General features: G+C 35.9%; 1 protein-coding gene and 1 pseudogene across 1 annotated transcript in view; one reads left to right on the forward strand and one right to left on the reverse strand.

Moving 5' to 3' along the window:
- The window catches only part of LOC143398246 (disintegrin and metalloproteinase domain-containing protein 32-like), a 134348-nt gene that overhangs the window by 28371 nt on the left and 82895 nt on the right, over window positions 1–23082 (reverse strand). The window contains exons 14-15 of the mRNA XM_076855276.1: window positions 22560–22652; window positions 20813–21011 (exon numbers count right to left, since the gene is read on the reverse strand). Coding sequence (XP_076711391.1) covers window positions 20813–21011; window positions 22560–22652 — 292 coding nt within the window. The remainder of the gene's footprint in view (window positions 1–20812; window positions 21012–22559; window positions 22653–23082) is intronic.
- LOC143397297 (histone-arginine methyltransferase CARM1 pseudogene) lies at window positions 8679–14453 on the forward strand (annotated as a pseudogene).

A 23082-nucleotide genomic window follows, 5' to 3' on the forward strand; every position in this document is an offset into this window, starting at 1 on the left:
CATTACCTGCAAATGCCATGATTGTATTCTCTTTTAATTCTGAGTAATATTCCATTGAGTCTAATACCCACTTATTATCAGGCAGTTTCTGTGGGTCAAAAATCCACAAAGTATAAGGTCTGTGCATGTTCTCATTAGATTGAAATCAAGGTATATGCTTGGAATGCGGTGTCATCTGAGCTTGAAGTTCCCTTATGAGCTTACTGGTTGTTGGTAGAATTCAGAATCCTGCAGTTGCAAGTCTAAGGCCCCTATTTTCTTACTAGTTGTCACTGATTGCTTCTGACTCTTTGAAACTCCCCTCACGTCCTAGTCATTACTTCCTTAAATAAGCAGGAGTATCTCTCTGACATCTACCATCTATTAAGGGATCACATCATACATCCAGACCTATACAGTATAAAGTTGATTGATTATGGACATTAATTACATCTTCAAAATACTTTCACTTAGATTTCTATTTGTTCTGTGGCTTGGGATTCAAGCAGTGAGAATACAGCTGTTCAGCAAGGTGGGTAAAAAGGGATTTCACTAAAATTCAATATTGGACAGAGTCTCAGAGACAAAGAAATATGGCTACAATCAACAAAGAACAAGTAGTACATTGGAGCCAAGTCAGTTATGGATGCAACAGTAGCACTGATTCACCACAGAGGGGAGGGATAACACAGAAAGAAAAACACAATGGACAGATTGCTCATGAAAAAAAACTATAGATCAGAAAAGCAGCCTGAACTTAGCTGGTCCAAAGATTGCACAACAAACTGGCATTTGAAAAGTGCTCTGTATTTCTCAACTGGCTAGTGGAGAGGTGAGGTGGAGCCATCTGGAGGAGGCCATGCTGCAGCTTGATGCTTTAGGAGCCCAAAAGATCATGGCAAACATTGATGAACTGTTCAAGCAAGTGCCTAACATGTGACCTAGGGTGTACCTAGTAGAATGTGAGTGAAACATGCACAAAGAAGATTGTACCAAGGGTGATTTAAGTCAGAAACAATGAAGGGGAAACAAATCATAGCAACAACCAATGCCATCAATATATAGCATTAAAATAAATACCTGGTGCCTACTATGACAGCTACAACACTAATTATCATAAAATGAGAAATGATGGAGTCAGCAATTGCCAGGAGCAAATAATAATAATAATAATAATAATAATAACAACTGTAAATTAGATTGACTTACTCTCCTTCGAGTCTGGCATCTCACATGATCAACTGAAGATGGTCAGGAAACTGAACAGGTGGGTATGAATACACTCTGAGACTAAGCCTAGGAAGGCTGTATTCATGGGCAACAGAATGTGTGGAAGATTGACTCCTCTGCCCCTTGAGTAAAATTCCTGGGAGGCTCCAGAGATCAAGACTCTTAGCAGAGATCAGCATCTACCTGGCACTAGGAAAGTGTTGATAACACCCAAAAGATCTACTAAGGCCTGATTATACCTACCTAAAACCCAGATGACAGAATTTCCCTCATAGAACTCTGAAACAGTTCCACCCAGGAGTGCATCAATCTGTTCTGTGAAGACAAAACTCCAACTGACAGTACTTCTTATTCCATCCTACCTTTTACTGGTGAGAAGGAAACCTGAGAGCTATTTCAATCAGCTTCAGTTTTAGACCACTCCAACTGGCAGCTCAGGGAGCAACACAAAAGAAGAAGGAGTCAACAATCCCCAGTCCTGGAAGACAAACTGTCCCCCTCTTCCAGGCCCTCCACCTCTATCATTCTCTCTCTCTCTCTCTCTCTCTCTCTCTCTCTCTCTCTCTCTCTCTCTCCATAGCCCAAGAAGAAATAGAAAGAAGGACAGTTGGGCATAGACAGTGACTTTCCATTCTCATCAACTGTTTTGAACATTTCAGTGGAGACAATTCTTCAATGTTTCATTAAGAATCTTTTTACCATAGACCTGAACAGAGATCAGGAAATAGAGGAAGGGGATTAAGGGAGAGAGAGGTGGGATGGAAATGGGGAAGAACAGTGTAATAAGTTTCACCAAACTTTCCTATATACACATATGAATATACCACAGTGACTCTCACCTTCATGTATATCCACAAGGCACCAATTTTAAAATAATAATAATAATAAATAAATACAAGAAAAATCAATAAAGGAAAGGGAACAGAGAAGACAAAAGGGGAGGAAAAGGAGAAGTACTGGGGACTATACTAGAGTTAATTATATTCCATTCTTATATAATTATGTCACAATGAACCCCTAAGATTATGTATAACTAAAATGAGCTAAAAAGTAAAATAAAATGGAATAATTTTTCCCTTTTTTCTTTCATTTTTTTTCTTTCCCTTTTTCATGTGTGTGTGTGTGTGTGTGTGTGTGTGTGTGTGTGTGTTTGTTCTTCCTGTGTTGTTTGGTTCTGGATATTTATATATTTACATACATTTTTATTTTCTCCTTCATAGCATTTTTTTAAATGACAGTTATTTTTCCTTGCCTTATTTTTGAAGTTTGCAGGTTTGGGTTGGTTTATTTTGGTTTTGTTCTATTTTTGTTTGTTTGCTGTGTTTTTCTTTCTCTCCTTTGTCCACTTAACACCAAATTCTCCTCTTCTATCTTTCTCTCTCCCTTTACTTTGTTTTACCTATCTTTTCTCCTCTTCCTTTCTAATCATGACTTACCATATCTCTTCTGCATCCTCACTATATTCACATTTTGAAATTCTAAATTCTATTATTGGGCACAGATGGGAGTTGGAGCTGCACGGTGCTTGACGCAGAACACAGAAGATTTGTTTGCGAGTCACCAGACCGAGCTCTGGACAAAGCACAAGGTCACCCCAGCACCCCCCACCTTACCAAACACCCTACTAGGGGAAACAGATGGAATCCATCTTGGAAAACCTTACTCGCCATCAATTGGTGGGTGTGGCTACCAGGGCAGTTCTGTGGCTGATTAGATACCTGGTTTCCAACTTCCCCACCCCCAGATGTGATAACTCAAAATTTTTCTCACAAGCCTTTGGGGGGTGTAGCTATCAACGAAGAACAGCAACTGTACAGGCACCTGGTTTCTATCTCAGACACTAAGAGTAGGGAGGTTCCAGGTGGAAGCTTAAGTCCTCTCACACTGGCTATCTCCTCCACCCTGAGCACAGAGACTCAAGCCAGGAATAGACAACTCCACCTATGGGAAGAAAAGAAAACAGAGTTCTGAGAGACTTTTTTTTTTTTTTTTTGCTTTCTTTTCTTCTCTCTCTCTTCTTACCCATTTTCCTTTACCCTTCTCCCTCTGGTCCTCAAAACATTAACATATGTGAAACCAAGAACTTTGCATGAAATAGGACTTTAACAACTGAATCACCAGAATAAATAATATAGAAGAATTGCATATGCCCCACCTCCCCCCTTTTTTTCTTCTTATTTTCTTTCTCCTTCTCTCTTTTTTGTTTCTTTCCTTGTTATTTTTTTCCTTCTTCCTCCCTATATTCCACTTTAAACCCCCTAACTTTTGCTATTTATACATAGGGTAATTTTCTAAATACAGATAGGAGTTTGAATTTATACATTCTTCTGTAAATTACCCCTGTCTATTCATTAGAGCTCTCCTCCAAAGTTGCTAAGTTAGATTAACCTCATACCCTTACTCCTTTCCCCCTGAACATAACATCCTATGCCTGACCCTCAGTACTCTATACGCCACCAGAAATGGAATGCCTTATATGAAACTAATGACTATATTTTAAATAATAATTGAAGCCAACATCTGTAGACATAGAGCCTAACTATAAGTGTATTAATAATGAAAACTTGCGCATAGAGGATGTCCTATTGATATTGGAAACTGTTAACATTGTCTTTCTTCACAAAAGAGAGATTTTGGAACTATACAAGAGCAATATAAATATATAGGGGAAAAATCATTAACCAACAGTTACACAAAGCTGGAAAGGAACGTGAGCAGTATGAAAAGACAAGGAAAGAAAGGACCAAAACAATGCTGGACAAGTCAACATTAGAAGAGGTAACATCTGTAGCAGAAGGAATGTCAGATAAAGATTTCAGGATATACATGCTTCAGATGATCTGGAATCTCAAGGAAGACATTATACAGCAAATTCAGACAATGAAAGATCACTTTGATAATGAATTACATAAACAAACCCAAGAAGCAAAAGATCAACTCTACAAGGAGATAGAGATTATACAAAAAAACAAACAGAAATCCTAGAAATGAAGGAAATAATAAACCAAATTAAAAACTCAAATGAGAGTATCACCAGCAGAGTAGAACACTTAGAAAATAGAACATCAGACAACGAAGACAAAGTATATTATCTCGAAAAGAATGTAGATGGCTCAGTGAGACTGATAAAAAAACACAACAGAACATCCAAGAAATATGGGATAGCATAAAGAGACCAAATTTAAAAGTTATTGGGATACAGGAAGGCATAGAGGTCAAAACCAAAGGAATGAGCAATCTGTTCAATGAAATAATATTAGAAAACTTCTAAGACTTAAAAAATGAAACAGAAATCCAAATCCTAGAAACCTACAGTATGCCAAATGTGCAAAATCACAAGAGATCTACACCAAGACACATTATAATGAAGATGACCAACATATAGAATAAGGAGAGAATTTTAAAAGCACCAAGAGAAAGAAAGCAGATTACATTCAGGGGTAAACCAATCAGGTTAATGGCTGATCTTTCAACACAGACCCTGAAAGCTAGAAGATCCTGGAACAACATATTTCAAATGCTGAAAGATAATGGGTTCCAACCAAGAATCTTGTATCCAGCAAAATTAAGCTTCGGGATTGAAGATAAAATAAAAACCTTCCACAATAAACAAAAGTTAAAAGAATTTGCAGCTAGAAAACCAGCACTGCAAAACATCCTTGGCAAAACATTACATGAAGAGGAAATTAAAAATAACAATGAAAACCAATAGTGGGAGATAGTACAGTAAAGGAAAAACTAATCAAAGGGGAAAAACAAATCATGTTAAATAACAAAAATAAACAAATATGGCTGGAAGTACAAACTATATCTCAATAGTAACCCTAAATGTTAATGGCTTAAACTCATCAATCAAAAGACATAGGCTAGTAGACTGGATTTTAAAAAAAGATCCAACAATATGCTGCCTACAAGAGACTCATCTGATAGGAAAAGACATACACAGACTGAAGGTGAAAGGTTGGGAAAAATCATACCACTCATATGGACCTCAGAAGCAAGCAGGAATGTCCATTCTCATATCAAATAAAATAGACTTCAAGCCAAAGTTAATCAAAAGGGATAAAGAAGGACACTACATACTGCTCAAAGGAACCATACACCAACAAGACATAACAATCATTAATATATATGCCTCAAACAATGGTGCAGCTATGTTCATCAAAAAAAAATCTTCTCCAGTTCAAGAGTCAAATATAGCACAACACCATAATCATGAGTGATTTTAACACACCTCTCTCACCACTGTACAGATCTTCCAAACAAAAGTTGAATAAAGAAATTATAGAACTCAATAACACAATTAATAACTTACACTTAATTGATGTAAATAGAATATACCACCCAACATAGGTGGATACACTTTTTTCTCAGCAGCACATGGATCCTTCTCAAAAATAGACCATATATTATGTCACATATATTATGGAAAATCTTAGCAAATACAAAGGAGTAGAGATACTACCATGCATTTTATCTGATCATAATGGAATTAAATTGGAAATCAATGATAAAATAAGGAAGAAAAATTCCTACATCACATGGGGAATGAACAATATGCTCGCTCCTGAATGAACAATGGGTTACAGAAGACATCAAAGAGGAAATTAAAAAATTCTTGGATGTAAATGAAAACTCAGACACAAGATATTGAAATTTCTGGGACACTATGAAAGCAGTACTAAAGCAGTACTAAGAGGAAAATTCAATTCATGGAATTCATTTCTTAAAGGAAGAAAAAGCCAACAAATAAATGACCTCACACTATATCTCAAAGCCCTAGAAAAAGAAGAACAAATCAGCAGCAATGCAGTAGAAGGCAAGAAATAATTAAAATCAGAGCTGAAATCAATGAAATCGAAACAAAAACAATTGAAAAAATAGACAAAACTAAAAGTTGGTTCTTTGAAAAAATAAATAAGATTGACAGACCCTTAGCCATGCTAATGAAGAGAAGAAGAGAGAGAAACCAAATTACTAGCATACGGGATGAAAAAAGGCAATTTCACAACAGATACTACAGAAATACAGAAGATAATTAGAAATTATTTTGAAAACTTAAACTCTAATAAAATAGAAGACAGTGAAGGCATCGATAAATTCCTTAAGTCATATGGTTTGCCCAGATTGAGTCAGGAAGATATACATAACTTAAACAGACCAATATCAAGTGAGGAAATAGAAGAAGCCATCAAAAGCTTACCAACAAAGAAAAGCCCAAGACCAGATGGATACACAGCTGCGTTCTACAAGACCTTTAAAGAACACCTAATACCAATATTCTTCAATCTCTTTTAGGAAATAGAAAAAGAGGGAGTACTTCCAAATTCATTCCATGAGGCCAACATCACCCGGATCCCAAAACCAGACAAACACACTTCAAAGAAAGAAAACTTCAGACCAATATCTCTAATGAATATAGATTGAAAAATCCTCAATAAAATTCTGGCAAGTCGGATACAAAAACCTATCAAAAAGATTGTGCACCATGATCAAGTGAGATTCATCCCCGGGATGCAAGGCTGGTTCAATATACGAAAATCAATAAATATAATTCACCACATCAATAGACTTAAAGATAAGAACCATATGATCATCTCGATAGATACAGAAAAAGCATTCAACAAAATGTAGCATCCCTTTCTGTTCAAAACACTAGAAAAACTAGGGATAACAGGAACTGACCTCAACATTGTAAAAGATATCTATGCTAAGCCTCAGGCAAGCATCATTCTAAATGGAGAAAAATTGAAGGCATTCCCTCTAAAATCTGGAACAAGACAGGGATGCCCTCTCTCACCACTTCTATTCAACATAGTTCTGGAAGCACTAGCCAGAGGAATTAGACAGATGAAAGAAATTAAATGTATAACTATAGGAAAAGAAGAACTTAAACTAGCACTATTTGCGGATGACATGATCCTATACCTAGAAGACCCAAAAGGTTCTACCAAGAAACTTCTAGAACTAGTAAATGAATTCAGCAAAGTGGCAGTATATAAAATCAACACCCATAAATTAAAGGCATTCCTGTATATCAGTGACAAATTCTGTGAAACGGAAATGAGAAAAACTACCCCATTCACAATATCCTCAAAAAAAAATAAAATACTTGGGAATCAACTTATCAAAAGAGGTGACAGATCTATATGATGAAAACTACAGAACATTAAAGCAAGAAATAGAAGAAGACCTTAGAAGATGGAAAGATATACCTTGCTCATGGATAGGCAGAATTAATATTATTAAAATGGCCACTTTACCAAAAGCACTTTACAGATTCAATGCAAAATCCCAATGGCATTCCTCACAGAAATAGAAAAAGCACTTAGGAAATTCATCTGGCAAAATAAGAGACCCAGAATAGCTAAAGCAATTTTAAGCAGGAAGAATGAAACAGAGGATATTGCTATACCAGATCTTAAACTATACTACAGAGCAACAGTAACAAAAACAGCATGGTAATGACACCAAAACAGGCTGGCAGACCAATGGTACAGAATAGAGGACACAGAGACCAACCTACAAAATTATAACTACCTTATATTAGACAAAGGTGCTAAAAGCATGCAATGGAGAAAGGATAGCATCTTCAACAAATGGTGCTGGGAAAACTGGAAATCCATATGCAAGAAAATGAAATTGAATCCCTCTCTCTCACCATGCACAAAAGTTAACTCAAAATGGATCAAGAATCTAGGAATCAAATCAGAGACTCTGTGTCTAATACAAGAAAAAGTTGACCCTAATCTCCATCACGTGGGGTCAGGCCCCAAATTCCTTAATAAGACACCTATAGCACAAGAATTAAAACCAAAAATCAACAAATGAATTCAAACTAAAAGTTTTTTCTCAGCAAGAGAAATAATATGTGAGGTGAATAGGAAGCCTACATCCTGGGAACAAATTTTTACCCCTCACACAAAGAACTCAAAAAGTTAAATTTAAAAAAAAAAAATCGAATAACCCAATCAACAAATGGGCCAAGGACCTGAACAGACATTTCTCAGAGGAGGATATACAATTAATCAACAAATACACGAAAAAATGCTCACCATCTCTAGCAATCAGAGAAATGCAAATTAAAACTACTCTAAGATACCATCTCACTCCAGTAAGAATGGCAGGCATTATAAAGTCAAACAACAAGTGCTGGAGAGGATGCAGGGACACTCCTACACTGCTAATGGGACTGAAAATTGGTGCCACCAATTTGGAAAGCAGTATGGAGATTCCTTGGAAAGCTGGGAATGGAACCACCATTTGACCCAGCTATTCCTCTTCTCGGACTATACCCAAAGACTTAAGTGAAGTTAGCCAATCCCAAAAAAACAAATGCCAAATGTCTTCTCTGATATAAGGGGGTAACTCAAAATGGGGTAGGGAGGAAGAGCATGAGAAGAAAATTACCACTAAATAGGGAAGAGAGGTGGGAGGGAAAGGGAGGGAGAAGGGGAATTGCACAGAAGATGGAAGAAGACCCTCGTTGTTACACAGAATACATGTATGATGATGTGAGAGAAAAAAAAGAAGTGTGCCACATTAGATTGGGTAGAGAGAAGTGATGGGAGGGAGGGGAAAGGAAGGAGGGAATAGAAGGATAGCAGAATAAAATAGACATTATTATTGCTGTGGGTATATACATGACTGTATGACCAATGTGATTCTGCAACCTGTACACTCAGAAAAATGAGAAATTATACCCCATCTGATTCAAATGTATGATATGTCAAGATCATTGTACTGTCATGTGTAACTAATTAAAACAAATAAAAAAATTAAATGCAAAAAAGTTACTTTGTAATAAATTTCTCTTCATAAATATTAGGTTTGAGTTCTCATAATTTTATAAGATGTATGAAGAAATTGGAGAATAGTTTAGTCCATAGTACCAAATAATAAATACCTTGGTCAAAGGAAATTGCAAAAAGTAAAAATAAAAAATAAAAATAAATTCTATTCTGCCTTCCTTTTACATTTTATTTTCTCTTAATGAACTGTATTTCTACTATATTTTGGAACTATTTGGTTTACATAACTTCTTTCCCCACCATTCATATTGCTGTGATTATTAGTGCTGAGGACCACATAGTTGACTCCTGCTGTTTATTTCATTGTGAGATCTAGTTCACAGTTATTGTGCATGCTGTTGTCAACTGCTGGCCCCACCATTCCTGTTTTTGTGGTAATTAGTGTTATAGATGTCATAGTAGGCATCAAGTATTTATTTTATCTCTTTGAGGTCCTAGGAAGCTACAGAGAAACTATAAGCTCAACATCTCTCAAAATAAGTCACACAATGATCAACAAATACATGAAAATCACTAAACACTGCTAATCACCAGGGAAATTAAACTCAAACCACAAAGAGATATCACATCACCCAGTAAGAATGTCTATTATCAAAGAGACTAAAAATAACAAGTGCTAAGGAGGATAAAGAGAATGGGAGCCCTTGCATGCTGTTGATTAAAATGTAAATTAGTACAGCCGCTATGGAAAACCATATGGAGTCTCCCCAGAAAACTAAAACTAGAACTACCATATGATCCAGCAAACCCACACTGGGTATCAATCCAAAGGAAATGAAATCAATAGGTTGAAGAAACTTCTGCACTCCCATATTCATTGTAACACTATTCACAATAGCCAAGAAATAGAAGCTACCAAAGTGTTTGTAATCTAATAAACTGATGAGGAAAACATGGCACGTAGACAAAATGGAATACCAAATAGCCACCAAAAAATAATGAAATATTGTCATTTTCTACAGTATGGATGGAACTGGTGATCATTAAATAAGCTAGGCACAGAAAGACAAATACTGCATGATTTCAATCATGTGTGAAATCTAAAGTTTGATCTTATAGAAGTTGAAAGCATCAGTGTGGTTACCAGAAGCAGAAGAGAATAGAGAGGGAGGTAATAAGAAAATGTTGATCAATGGGTATTGAGTTGCAGTTAGAAGCAAAAATTTCTGGTGTGCTATTGTACAGTAGGATGTGGAGTACATTTCAAAAAGCTAGAAGAAGGTATTTAAAAGTTTTCATCAGTATGATTACCCTACCAGTGTGACTCTACACCATGTTCAGCCAGAGGAAGAAGTTGCGCTTCATTTGTGTTCAATGTGTCAAAATGCATTCTACTGTCATGTATAACTAATTAGAAAAAAAATTTAAAAATAAAATAAAAATTAAAGGTTTTTAATCAGACAGAAATTATAAATATTTGAGGAGAGAGAGGAAAGCACAGCAAATAAAATTGGCAGCAACCTATATGTATACCTGACCTGATTTAATCATTATGCAGTGTATACATGTCAAAATATAACATGATACCATTAATATGTACAATTTTTTATTTTGCTATGTATCAGTTAAAATAAAATTGAATAAGTAAATACTCTGGAAAAATTGACCCTGCATGGCAATAATAATAACAAATTATTGAGAGTTAATTAAAATGTGGAGATAACAGGGATGATTGTGAAAATTGAATTGATATAATTCTTATAATACTACTATAATGTGGCTATATTGTTCATGAATTAGTATGCTATAGTCTAAAAGTAGATTTTAATCAGGTAAAGTGTTAATTTTAGCCATCAAAATGTACACTTAAAAAATAAAGAAAATATAATGTACATGTACAGTAGAATATTATGCAGTCATAAAAAGAATGGAGTCCTGTAATTTATGTTAACATGGATAAGCCTGGATAACATGATCATAAGTGAAAGAGATGAGGTACAGAAAGACAAACACTGCATGTTCTTACTCATATGTACGTTTATCTCATAGAAGTAAAGAATAGAATAGTGGTTACCAGGGTCAGGGAAGGATTAGGGGATATTATAAAGAGGTTGGTTAATGAGTACAAAATATAGTTATAAGGAGTAAGTTATAGTGTCCTATAGCACAAAAGAGTAACTATAGTTAAAAATAAATTTATAAAATATTTTAAAATAGCAAGACTAATGCATTTTGAAGATCCCTGGCATCTTATATATAAATTATAAATTTCTGACTTGACAGATATGCTAATACCCTGATTTGATAATTGAACATTGGAAACATGCATGGAAATATCACACTGTATCCTCCAAATGTGTAAAGTTTTATAAAATTAAAAATATGTATAATTTTGTATCAATTAAAATCAAAATAGTATTAAGAAAATCAATTGAAATACAGTATTAAATGTCCATATCTTGGGAGTAGGGGAAGAGCACACTCCGCAGCATTTCCTAGCACAGTACTTAAACAGCAGGAAGTCTGCACCTCGCCTAGGTGGGTGACTAATGGAATTCACTCAAATTCAAATTGGACAGCAAAATAATTATAGAAACACAGAAAGTCAGAAACTTTGAACATAAAGCAAGAAATAGTACTTTGGAGGCCTGCCAGCTTAGATGGCAGCAGTGGCTGTATTAGCAACCAACAGCCCACTGTAGAAGAGCTGGGAACCATAAGCAGAGAGAGAGGAAAATATAGCAAATAAAATTGGCAGCAAACTATAGAAAAAGGAGGGAGGTTGATCTTAACTAATCCAGAAATGGTAAGGAGGTTATTGAGTAAAAAGTGACCAAAATGGCTTGGCTGAGGAGCAGAAATTCTGGTAGGAACCCAAATTACTGTGACAAGAACCATTTTTAAGTGGCCACACCGCAGTAAGCAGAGGCAGGAGATTGGGAACTCATAAAGAAAGTTTCCAGCCTGACCTAGAAGCTACCCAGTATAGGGTCCAGACTGTGCCTGGACAAGTATTATTGAAATAGGCACAGAGAGGATTGTGCCTATGGTGATCCAGTTTGGAATAGGGAGGAGAGAAAGCCCCATTTTTACTGGCATTTAAACTGAAATGATACCAGAGAGGTGCTTCTATTCCTGTTCAGGCCTGTTCCTGTGGTGGATATGTGAAGACTGTGGAGGTTCAGACTCCTCACCTCTTATGTAGAAAGTTAGGGAGGCCCCTGAAACCCAGACATCTAGCAGAGATCAGCCCAGAAACAGGGCATGTGGATCAAATCTCAAATACACACCAACAGAATGCCAAAGGTCAACCAAGTTATCACATCTACTGGAACTTCCAATTTAGAACTCTGCACCAGCCCCACTACAGGAGTACATCATTTGACAACACTGCCCAGTTTATCTCATCCTATACCATGCAACAGGAACTTGAAAGCTACAACAAGTTTTGGCTCCTGCCAAAATTGACATCTTGGTAAGAAACACAAAGAATTGAAATTGAACAACCTCAGTCACCCAAAGGCCAGAAAGTCCAGAAAATAAAGAAAATAAATAAATAAAGTACAAACAAAAAAAGAAAGGCACAAAAGCATAAGGAATGAGCATCCATCCTTGCCCACAGCTGTGACCACCTCAGCAGAAAAAAAAAGTCCTTTATTTCTCATTAAGAATTTTTTTCCTATTCCCCTTTTTCCTGTTTTTATTTTAACTTTTAATTTTTATTTTATTTTATTTTACTTTCTTCTAATCTACATGATTTTGTGTTTGTGTGTGTATGTGTGTGTGTCCTGATAGGTTCAAGGATATTTATCATACAATTTTCTTTCATGTTAATTTTTTTTCTTTTTCACCTGTTTATTATTTAACCTTGTTTTGATTATGGTGAAGCAAAATTTTACATAGGTCTGATTTGTTTTGATTTTATATTTATTTTTTCATACCTTGTTTTTTCCTTTTATTATCCCTTTCCCACACTCTTCCTCTACTAATATCCAGATTTTCCTGTACCCTCTTCCTCTCCTTGTTTATTTTAACTTAGTTATTTTTTACTTCTCCTTCTTTACAGTCATTATTTGCTACCTCTCTCTTGATTCTCTTGTGTTGATTTTTTAAATATTTCAGACTATCTCTTGCCTCCCTACTCTACTTTCTCTTCACATAATAAACTATAAATATACTATCTTATAGAATTATATATAGTATGTAATTCCTAGGCCATTTATATTCTTGTGTTTATTAATACAGGGGATGACATAAAAGATACCTGTTTATTATTTAATGTCTAATTCATGTTTCTTTTTTGTTGGTGCTGATGTTAAATTCTGATCTAACCATTGCTCTCTGAGCAGCAATTAGTGTTGCAAATGTCAAAATGGACACTGGACATCTATCTTAAGGCTGTACAACAGTTACTAACATTATTGTTATTCCTTGCTCACGCTTTCTCTAAGAGGTACTGGGAAAATATTGGGATACTGCAAGTTTATACAGCAGAGAACATAATGCTGAGCAACACTTACAACTCAGTCAAGTAACAACAAACCTCATTCCACACATGAACTAGCCTCTCTCAAGCCTCAACAATACTTCATTTCACGGAGTAGACCTGTCGGCCCTCCGAGACGCTGCTGTGGATGAATATTTCCGCCAGGCTGTAGTGGACACATTTGACATCCGGATCCTGATGGCCAAGTCTGTCAAGTACACAGTGAACTTCTTAGAAGCCAAAGAAGGAGATTTGCACAGGATAGAAATTCCATTCAAATTCCACATGCTGCATTCAGGGCTGGTCCACAGCCTGGCTTTCTGGTTTGACGTTGCTTTCATCGGCTCTATAATGACCATGTGGCTATCCACTGCCCCAACGGAACCCCTGACCCACTGGTACCAGGTCCGGTGCCTATTCCAGTCACCACTCTTTGCCAAGGCTGGGGACACACTATCAGGGACATGTCTGCTTATTGCCAACAAAAGACAGAGCTATGACATCAGTATTGTGGCCCAGGTGGACCAGACAGGCTCCAAATCCAGTAACCTCCTGGATCTAAAGAACCCCTTCTTCAGATACACAGGAACGACTCCCTCACCCCCACCTGGCTCGCACTACACCTCTCCCTCTGAAAACATGTGGAACACGGGCAGCACCTACAACCTTAGCAGCGGGATGGCTGTGGCAGGGATGCCAACTGCCTACGACCTGAGCAGTGTTATTGCTGGCGGCTCTAGTGTGGGCCACAACAACTTGATTCCTTTAGCCAACACAGGGATTGTCAATCACACCCACTCCTGGATGGGCTCCATAATGAGCACGGGGATTGTCCAAGGCTCCTCGGGTGCCCAGGGCGGCGGGCGGCAGCGGCTCCAGTGCCCACTATGCAGTCAACAGCCAGTTCACCGTGGGTGGTCCTGCCATCTCCATGGCCTCGCCCATGTCCATCCCGACCAACACCATGCACTACGGGAGCTAGGCACTCTGCCCGGACAGACTGACAGCACCAGGAAACCAAATGAAGCCCCGGCCCAGCACCTTTGCCCGGGCGACTGTCCCCTTGTACTGGAGAAGCCCAAACATCCCATCACAGCCCTCTTTGCTATGGGAACTTGGACACTTTTTTTACACGATGTTGCCGCTGACCCTACCTGACCCTGCCCACACCTTGGTCCTGAGCGAGTGTCGCTGCCACATTTTACACAAGATCATGTCAGGGGAGCCTTTGTCCCCCTCCAGCCCTCTTCACTCTGACCTGGCTTTGACATCTGCTGTAACAGGGGTGTTGGGGACAGCAGCTGCACCCTGGTTGGGCAGGAGGACGGAATCAGCTGCCACAATGGCCCAGGCTGCCCTGCCCAACCAGGCTCCCAGCCCCTGCCCCCATCACCTGTCTCCAGTGGGAAGGCAGCCCAGCTGGGCAGGACCTCTCCTTCAACTACCAGGCCACCATGGTCACCATGGGCGTGACATGCTGCTTTTTTTTAATTTTATTTTTTTACGAAAAGAACCAGTGTCAATCCACAGACCCTCTGAGAAACCCGGCCAGCCGGGCCCAGCCAGCAGCCCCTCTCCCCAGGCTCAGAGGTTCAGTGGTGGGGGCAACCCTGGGCCAGGCCTCAGGCCCCTCCCCACCAAAGGGTTCACCTCACACTTGAATGTACAACCCACCCCAGCTGTCTGAAGGCCCTCCGTCCTCTGCCCCTGCCTCTTGCTGCTGTTCTGTCCCTGAGCCCCTGCAGGTCCCCCCTCAGCCTCCACCAAAAGCTGGAATAGGCAGCCTGGAGGGAAGGTCATTCGGACAGACAGAAACCTCAAGGATCTGTCAGAGAAGGCGTCCTTTTCCCTTGTAGCTAACATTAGGCCTGTGTATTTCCCCTCCAGACTCATAGATAATCCAGTCCCTACCACCATGATGGCATTTTGGTCCTTCTCCATCCTGGTAAAGGACCTTGAAGGGACTTCTCCCTCCAAAAAAGAAAGAAAACAAAATAAACAAGGAAATGTATGTTTCAGCATAGGCAATTTTCTTCTACTTCTGCTCCCCTTGTTCCTAGCACCCCCAACCTCAGAAGCTGGAGCTCAGGCTAGGCCTCACACCCACTCTGTGCCTCCAGGCTGCCCTTCTTCCTTCTGTCCTTGGCAGAGCTGTCAGGGAAAGCATAAGGCCCACTGGCAGGCTGGAGGGCTTGAGAGTCCAGTCCTGTCCTGTAGCTGTGTTGCCTGAGCCACCTTGGAAGCTCCCTGCTCAGCTGCCCCTCCCCCACCTTTATATGAATTCTCTGGATCACCTTTGCGTAGAAAATAAAAGTGTTTGCTTTGTAAAAAATAAATAAATAAATAAAAATAATAATAAAATCAATAAAAAACAAAACTAAACAAAAAATCAAACAATAAAAATATAAAAAGAAATATAAGAAATAAAAACTTCCCATGACAAGAATAAGCTAAAAGAATTCATGACCATGAAGCCAGCACTACAAAGAATATCCAAAGATAAAACTGCACTCAGAGGAACACAAAAACAAATCCCAAATCTCCCAAATAGAGGAAGATTGATAGAAGAGTAATATATTAAATGAGAATCAAGACATAATTAAATATCACAAAAAAATCAAAATGGCAGGAAACCACAAATACTTATCCTTACTACACTGGAAGCAAATAATCTCAACTCCTCAATTAAAAGATACAGATTAGCAGAATGGATCTAAAAACAAGAGCTGACTATATGCTGTTTGCAAGAGACTTCTTTCATAGGCAAAGACACTGACAGGCTGAAGTTAAAAGGATGAAATAAAATATTTCATGTACATGGAGTTAAAAAAAAAGCAGGAATAGCTATTATTAATTTTATATCTAGCAAAGCATATTTCAAACAAAAATTAATCAGAAGAAACAAAGAAGTTCACTACACCCTAGTAAAGAGAATAATATAAGAAGATAAAACAAGAATAAATATATGTGCCCTAAATATCAGTGTAACTATTACTTAAAAAAATACTTCCTTATATTAAATCCTCAATAAACCCTAATATAATAACACTGGATGATTCCAACACATCCTATCACCAATAGACAGGTAATAAAACATAAAATCAATAAATATATTTTCAGCCTAAATAATATTATAAATCAAATGAACCTAACAGACATCTACAGAATATTCCATTCCCAAAAAGGCTGAATTTACCTTTTTCTCGGTAGCTCATGGAACCTTTTCCAAAATAGACCATATTCTAGGTCACACTGTAAACCAAAACTACAAAAACATAAATATGATCCAATTCATTCAATTAGGTCACAAAGAAATAAAACTAGAAGTCAATAGCAAGAACAATAATAGAAACAACATGAACATATGGGAATTGAACATTACTCTTTTAAATGAAGGATAGATCAAAGAAGAAATCAAGAAATTCTTGGGAACAAACAAGAACAGATATATCAAACTCTCTTGGACAGTATAAAGGCAGTTCTAAAAGGAAATCTTAAAGAATTAAATGCCTACATTAAAAAATAGAGAGATCCCATATAAATAAGCTTATGCTCCAAATCAAGTCCTTAGAAAAGGAAACACAAGCTATTCCAAAATCATTAGATGACAGGAAATAATTAATATCAGAGCTAAAATTAATGAAATTGAGAAAAAATATGTAAAAACAATGCAATTAAATGTTAGTTTTTTAAAAATAAGACTGATAAACCTTTAGCCAAACCATCCAAAATAAAGAGAGAGAAGACACAATGGACAAAATTAGACATAAGACACTTACCAAATCCAGAGGATCATTTAAAACTATTTTGAAAATTTATTCTTCAACAAACTGGACAATCTAGAAGACACTGACAAATTTCTAGACGGATATGACCTCCCCAAACTGATCCATAAAGATATGTAAAACCTAAACATATCAAGTAATGAAATTGAAACATTAATTAAAACTCTTCCATCAAAGAGAACTCCAATACTAGATGGAGTCTCAGCTGAGTTCTATCAGACCTTTAAAGAAGTTCTATCATAACTTTAAACTCCATTCTTTCTTAAATTATTCCATAAAATTTGAAAAGAAACACTCCTAAGTACATTCTATAAAGCCAGTATGACCCTGGTAACAAAATTAGACAAAGATACATCAAGGAAACACAACTACAGATCAATATCTCTGATTCACATAGATGCAAAAATCCTTAATAAAATATTAGCAAACCACATTCAAAAATACATCAAGAGGATAATAAACCATGACCAAGTGAATTCCATTTCAGGGATATAAAGTTGATTCAACATATGCAAATCAATAAATGTAATTTACCACTAAATAGAATTAAGAACAAGAATCACATGATTATCTCAATAAATTCATAAAAGGCCTCTAATAAAATCCAGCTCCCATTTTTGTAAAAAATTCTAGAGATAACAGAGATAGATGTGACTTATCTCAGCAATATAAAGACCATCTATGACAAACCCAAATGACAAGGCCAACATCATAATTAATGGAGAGAAGATGACAGCATTCTATCTAAAATCAAGAACAAGATAAGGTTGTCCACTCTCACCACTTTCACTCAATATAGTTCTTGAAACTCTAGTCAGAGCAATCAGATAAGAGAATAAAATTAAAGGGATAAAAATATAATAAGAAGTTATTAAATTATCTCTGTTTGCTGATGACATGATTTTCTATCTAGAAGACCCAAAATACTCTACAACAAGATTTGTAGAGCTTACAAATTCATCAAAGTAGCAAGATACAAGATCAACACCCATAAATAAATAGCTTTCCTATACTCCAACAGTGATTTTACTGAGAAAAAAATCAAGAAACCCCTCTCATTTATAATAATCTTTAAAAAATAGATATTACTCTAACCAAGAAAATGAAAGGTATCTACAATGAAAATTATAGATCACTGAAAAAAGAAATTCAACAAGACCTCAGAAAAAGGAAAGAGCTCCCAAATTCTTGGATAGGCATAATTAACATTGTCAAAATGGCAATACTACTCTATATATCATATATGAATGAAACTAGATCCCTATCTCTGATCCTGCACAAAAGTCAAATCAAAATGGATCAAAGACTTGGGAATTAGACCAGAAACCTTACAATTGCTAGGAGAAAACAGAGAAAACACTCTATCATATTGATGCTAGCACTGACTTCCTTAACAAGACCCCTAAAGCTCAAGAAATAAAACCAAAAATAAACATCCGGGATGCTATCAAATTAAAAAGCTTTTGCACAGCAAAAGAAACAATTAAAAGCATAAAGAGAGAGTCTACAGGACGGGATAAAATCTTTTCCAGTTACTTCTCTGACAGGGGATTATTATAAAAAACTGAAAAAAAAAACACCAAAAAAAATCCCAATCAATAAATGGACAAAAAAACTAAATGGGCATTTCTCAAAAGAAAAAACACAAATGGCCAACAAATATATGAAAAAAAAAATGTTCAACACCTCTTAACTGTTATGTGCCAGGCTATATGGGCAATGACCAAACACACTCCATTTTACCTTGATACTGCACGTCATGTAAGAAATGCTTATCCCATGGGAACACCCTGCCTCTGTACCCATCAATAGTTGCTTAGCATAGCATGTTTGGCAACACAAAATGGTAATTCTTATGCAATGTAAAATTATTCTCTTTTTGGTTCCCATTTTTCTTGGACATAGTACCCAGTCAGAGAATGATTGTCTAGATGTTAGTAACCATTCTTTAGCTTGTACTCAACTAGGGTTGTTTTGACTCACTTCCCCTTCTGCTTATGATTTTAGAGCTTGATGTTTGTTTATGGTCTTGAATCATAGCAACAGCCACTTATGATTAATGTACTGACATGCTTTATTTATGGTATAAAAGGTTTACTCAAACCCCTAAAGGGGGTCGAAGGATGCAGACTTGCAGCCTGCGCCTTGCCCCACTAGTGGTGAATTCTGATCACCAACTTGTGAAAAAGGTTTCCATCTCCTGCTTTAAGATAAACTCGGTGATTTATTGCAATTTTGCCATAATATAACAATCATGGGAATGCAAATCAAAACTACACTAAGATTTCATCTCACTCCAATCAGAATAGTAATTATCAAAAATACAAATAATAATAAATGCTAGCAAGGATGTGAGAGAAAAGGTACACTCATACATTCCTGGTGGGACTACAAATTGTGCAAATACTCTACAAAGCAGTATGGAGATTCCTCAGAAAACTAGGAATGGAACCAGTGTATGACCCAGCTAGCCCACTTCTTGGCATTTATCTAACAGAACTAAAATTAATCAATACAGCCACTTCAATGTTTATAGCAGCACAATTCACAAGAGTCAATTATGAAATCAACCCAGATGCATCAATAGATAAATGGAGTAAGAAATTATGGTATATATACCCAATGGAGTTTTACTCAGTCTTAAAGAAGAATGAAATAATGGTGTTTGCTGGCAAATGGATAGAAATGGAGAACATTATGCTAATTTAAAATAGGTCAGTCTCAGAAAATCAAGAGTTGAACATTTTCTCTCATATGTGGAAGCTAGAGCAAAATAATAAAAAAGAAGGAGGGGAGAATCAGATATCATGAAGATATGGGAAAGATGAGTACAGTAAAACATCAAGAGGGAGAAAGGAGGAATAGGAAAGGGAATAAAATATGGAATGATTTTTTTAATCATGCTATGTGCATATATAAATATACCACAGGGTATTTCACCTTTATGTACAAGTAGAAAGAGCCAATAAAAAATAAAAAAATAGATTAGCAAAGAAATATTAGTAGAGTATGAAAAGGAAAATGGGAGGAGAGAAGAGAGGAAAAAAAGCGGGGGAACATGTATTGAAACTAAATTCCATGCATGTACATTTTTGCCAGGATGAACACAACTATTACGTATAAATATAATGCTCTAATAAAAAATAATTTCTTAAATAAAAAATTTTAAAAAGTTACAAAGTTTCAGTTATAAGAGATAAGTTCAAGAGATCAGAAGTACAGACATGTAACTACAGTAAACAATACTGTAATTCAATATTTAAATTCACTAAGTATACTTAAGTTTTTTAAATAAAAAATGGTAACTGTGAAATGATGACTATTCTAATTAACTTGATTGTGGTAAATATCTCACAATGTATACATACATGAAAACATCAAGTCATATATACCTAAAGATATACAATTTTGTAACTGTATTTCAATAAAGATGAAAAATTAATATATATGTTGATAATATTTTACATATATATATAAAATATATATGCTTATATATATACATATACATGCAGTATATATAGCCTTGGTAATATTAATAGCAATTGTGAAGGCCAACTATTTAGATGTAACCAAAAAATTACCTTTTCCAAACCAGACTTCACACTTTGCATCCAGATCATGACAGTCTCCTTCATAACAAAAAAACTTATTTTGTTTGCAAGTATGTCCATTTTGTACAAATATGTCTTGTGGACAACTTGGTGAACTTCCATTGCAAACCTCAGCTATATCACATTCAGGGTGTACTACAGGTCTGCATGTAGTACCTGCTGCTGACAACTAATAGAAATTAAAATATAAAAAGAAAAGTATTTCATGTAACATTGTTGTATTTGTCAATATTTCAAAAGTGTGTCAATTATTTATAATTTTTATTCATTGTCCAAGACATTTTTTAGTATAAATCATTATTCCAACATTAAAAAGTAATTGAATGCTATCAATTAAAACAGGAGATGAGACATATAAGAAAAAGTGGATATAATGAAAACCAAAATTTTATTTGTGCTTTCAGTACAAGGAACAAAAAAAATCACATTTAGCCTTGGAAAATGATTTCTTTTGCAAAAAAATATTTTAATTAAAAGTCAATTTCCAAATATTATATATATGTATTGAAATCACTATTTGTAAGTATTCCATACTTACAAACATACCACAATACTTACAAACATTCTTTGATAAACATGAAACATAAATAACTGAGAATGAAGGAAGGGAAACAGAAGAATGATTTATGGAAGCATTTCAACCTTGGGGGATATTAATGAAGAAGCAGCACTACAGTCTTTCTCCTGAATTATATTTCTCCTGAATTATATAATATTATTATAATTATATTAATTGTTGCATATATAAAATTCTGAAAACATATGTAAAGAGTCAAGTGAGCACCTATCATACTTGATTATTTCAAGTCAACACTAAGAATATTACAGACTAAGAATGTAACCTAGAATGAAAACATTCTAGGAAAAACATAAATTAAGCACAGTCAATTAAAGACAGTCAATAAGACAGGACCCATGGTAGATAGTTCAACAGAGACATTCTCTTATGGGAATCTTGTTACAAATGTATTCGAAGAACTGAAAAGAACAAAATGGAACAGCAGTCAACATCTTTACCACATAAGCTAAAATGTGACTTTTTTTAGTCAAATGATCTTTGAATAAAAAATTCACAGTTTAAATTTTTTTTCTTTAGGCACTATTTGTAAACTGTACCATTTAGTGACTTCTATTTCTTAAACATGTATGGAAAATTAATGTAATTTTCAACTGTATATGTACAGATACTTATCACAACCAGTAACATTTTTTTATTTATAAAACCCTAAATATTGGGGCTGGGGATGTGGCTCAAGCGGTAGTGCGCTCGCCTGGCATGTGTGCGGCCTGGGTTCGATTCTCAGCACCATATACAAACTCAGATGTTGTGTCCGCCAATAACTAAAAAATAAATATTAAAATTCTCTCTCTCTCTCTCTCCCTCTCTCACTCTCTCTTTAAAAAAAAACCCTAAATATTGGATAGAGTGAAAGAATAATTGTTCCTTTCAGTGAAGATCTTCTATATTGAAGAATTTTATAATAACTGTAAATCAAGGCTTAAAAACAACTGCATCAGGTTAGTGGGGAAATTAGCATTAGAAAGCGATCGAAACACCTAACAAAAATGTACTAGAGATCAGAAATATAATTCTGAATTTATTATCTCTTTATTTATTAAGGTCACTTATCCTGACTTAACTATACCTCTACATGTCCTAATGTATCCTATACATGATTTAATGTGCTTGTAAAATTTTTGTCAACTTAAATCTTACTTGACAGTTACTGCAGCACGGTCCTGTGTCACATTGCGATCCTTGTTTCAGAATACAGTTTGCAGGATCGCAGCAGCTAGCAGGACCACATTGCTATAAATGAATGGAATTCACAAGTAAAAATACATGATAATAAAAATTTTGATAGAAGCTACATTCTCTGAGCTTGTTCTTAATTTTGAGGAAGGAAATGAATGTTACCAACATTTATTAATTTTAGCATTCCTAAACATTTTTTAAACATTAGTGTAAGACTACTTTTACTTTAGATTATAACAGAGTATCTGATATTCCACTTATCTTCCTATCCAAATAGAAAACCAGGAAAATAAATGGAGGCATTTTCCAATAGTATCAGACCATGATGATCTCAGTGACTTAAAAATACAAAGATGGCTGAAGTCACTGAATTAGTGGAACAGATTATTGTTAACAGTGAGACACCTAAGAAAAGAGCTCTAGATTTCTACATAGAAGACATTTTTGCACAGGTTTAAAATATACTAGACACTGCAGATAAACA

Source organism: Callospermophilus lateralis, chromosome 4 (assembly GCF_048772815.1).
Source record: "Callospermophilus lateralis isolate mCalLat2 chromosome 4, mCalLat2.hap1, whole genome shotgun sequence".
Classification (NCBI taxonomy): domain Eukaryota; kingdom Metazoa; phylum Chordata; class Mammalia; order Rodentia; family Sciuridae; genus Callospermophilus; species Callospermophilus lateralis.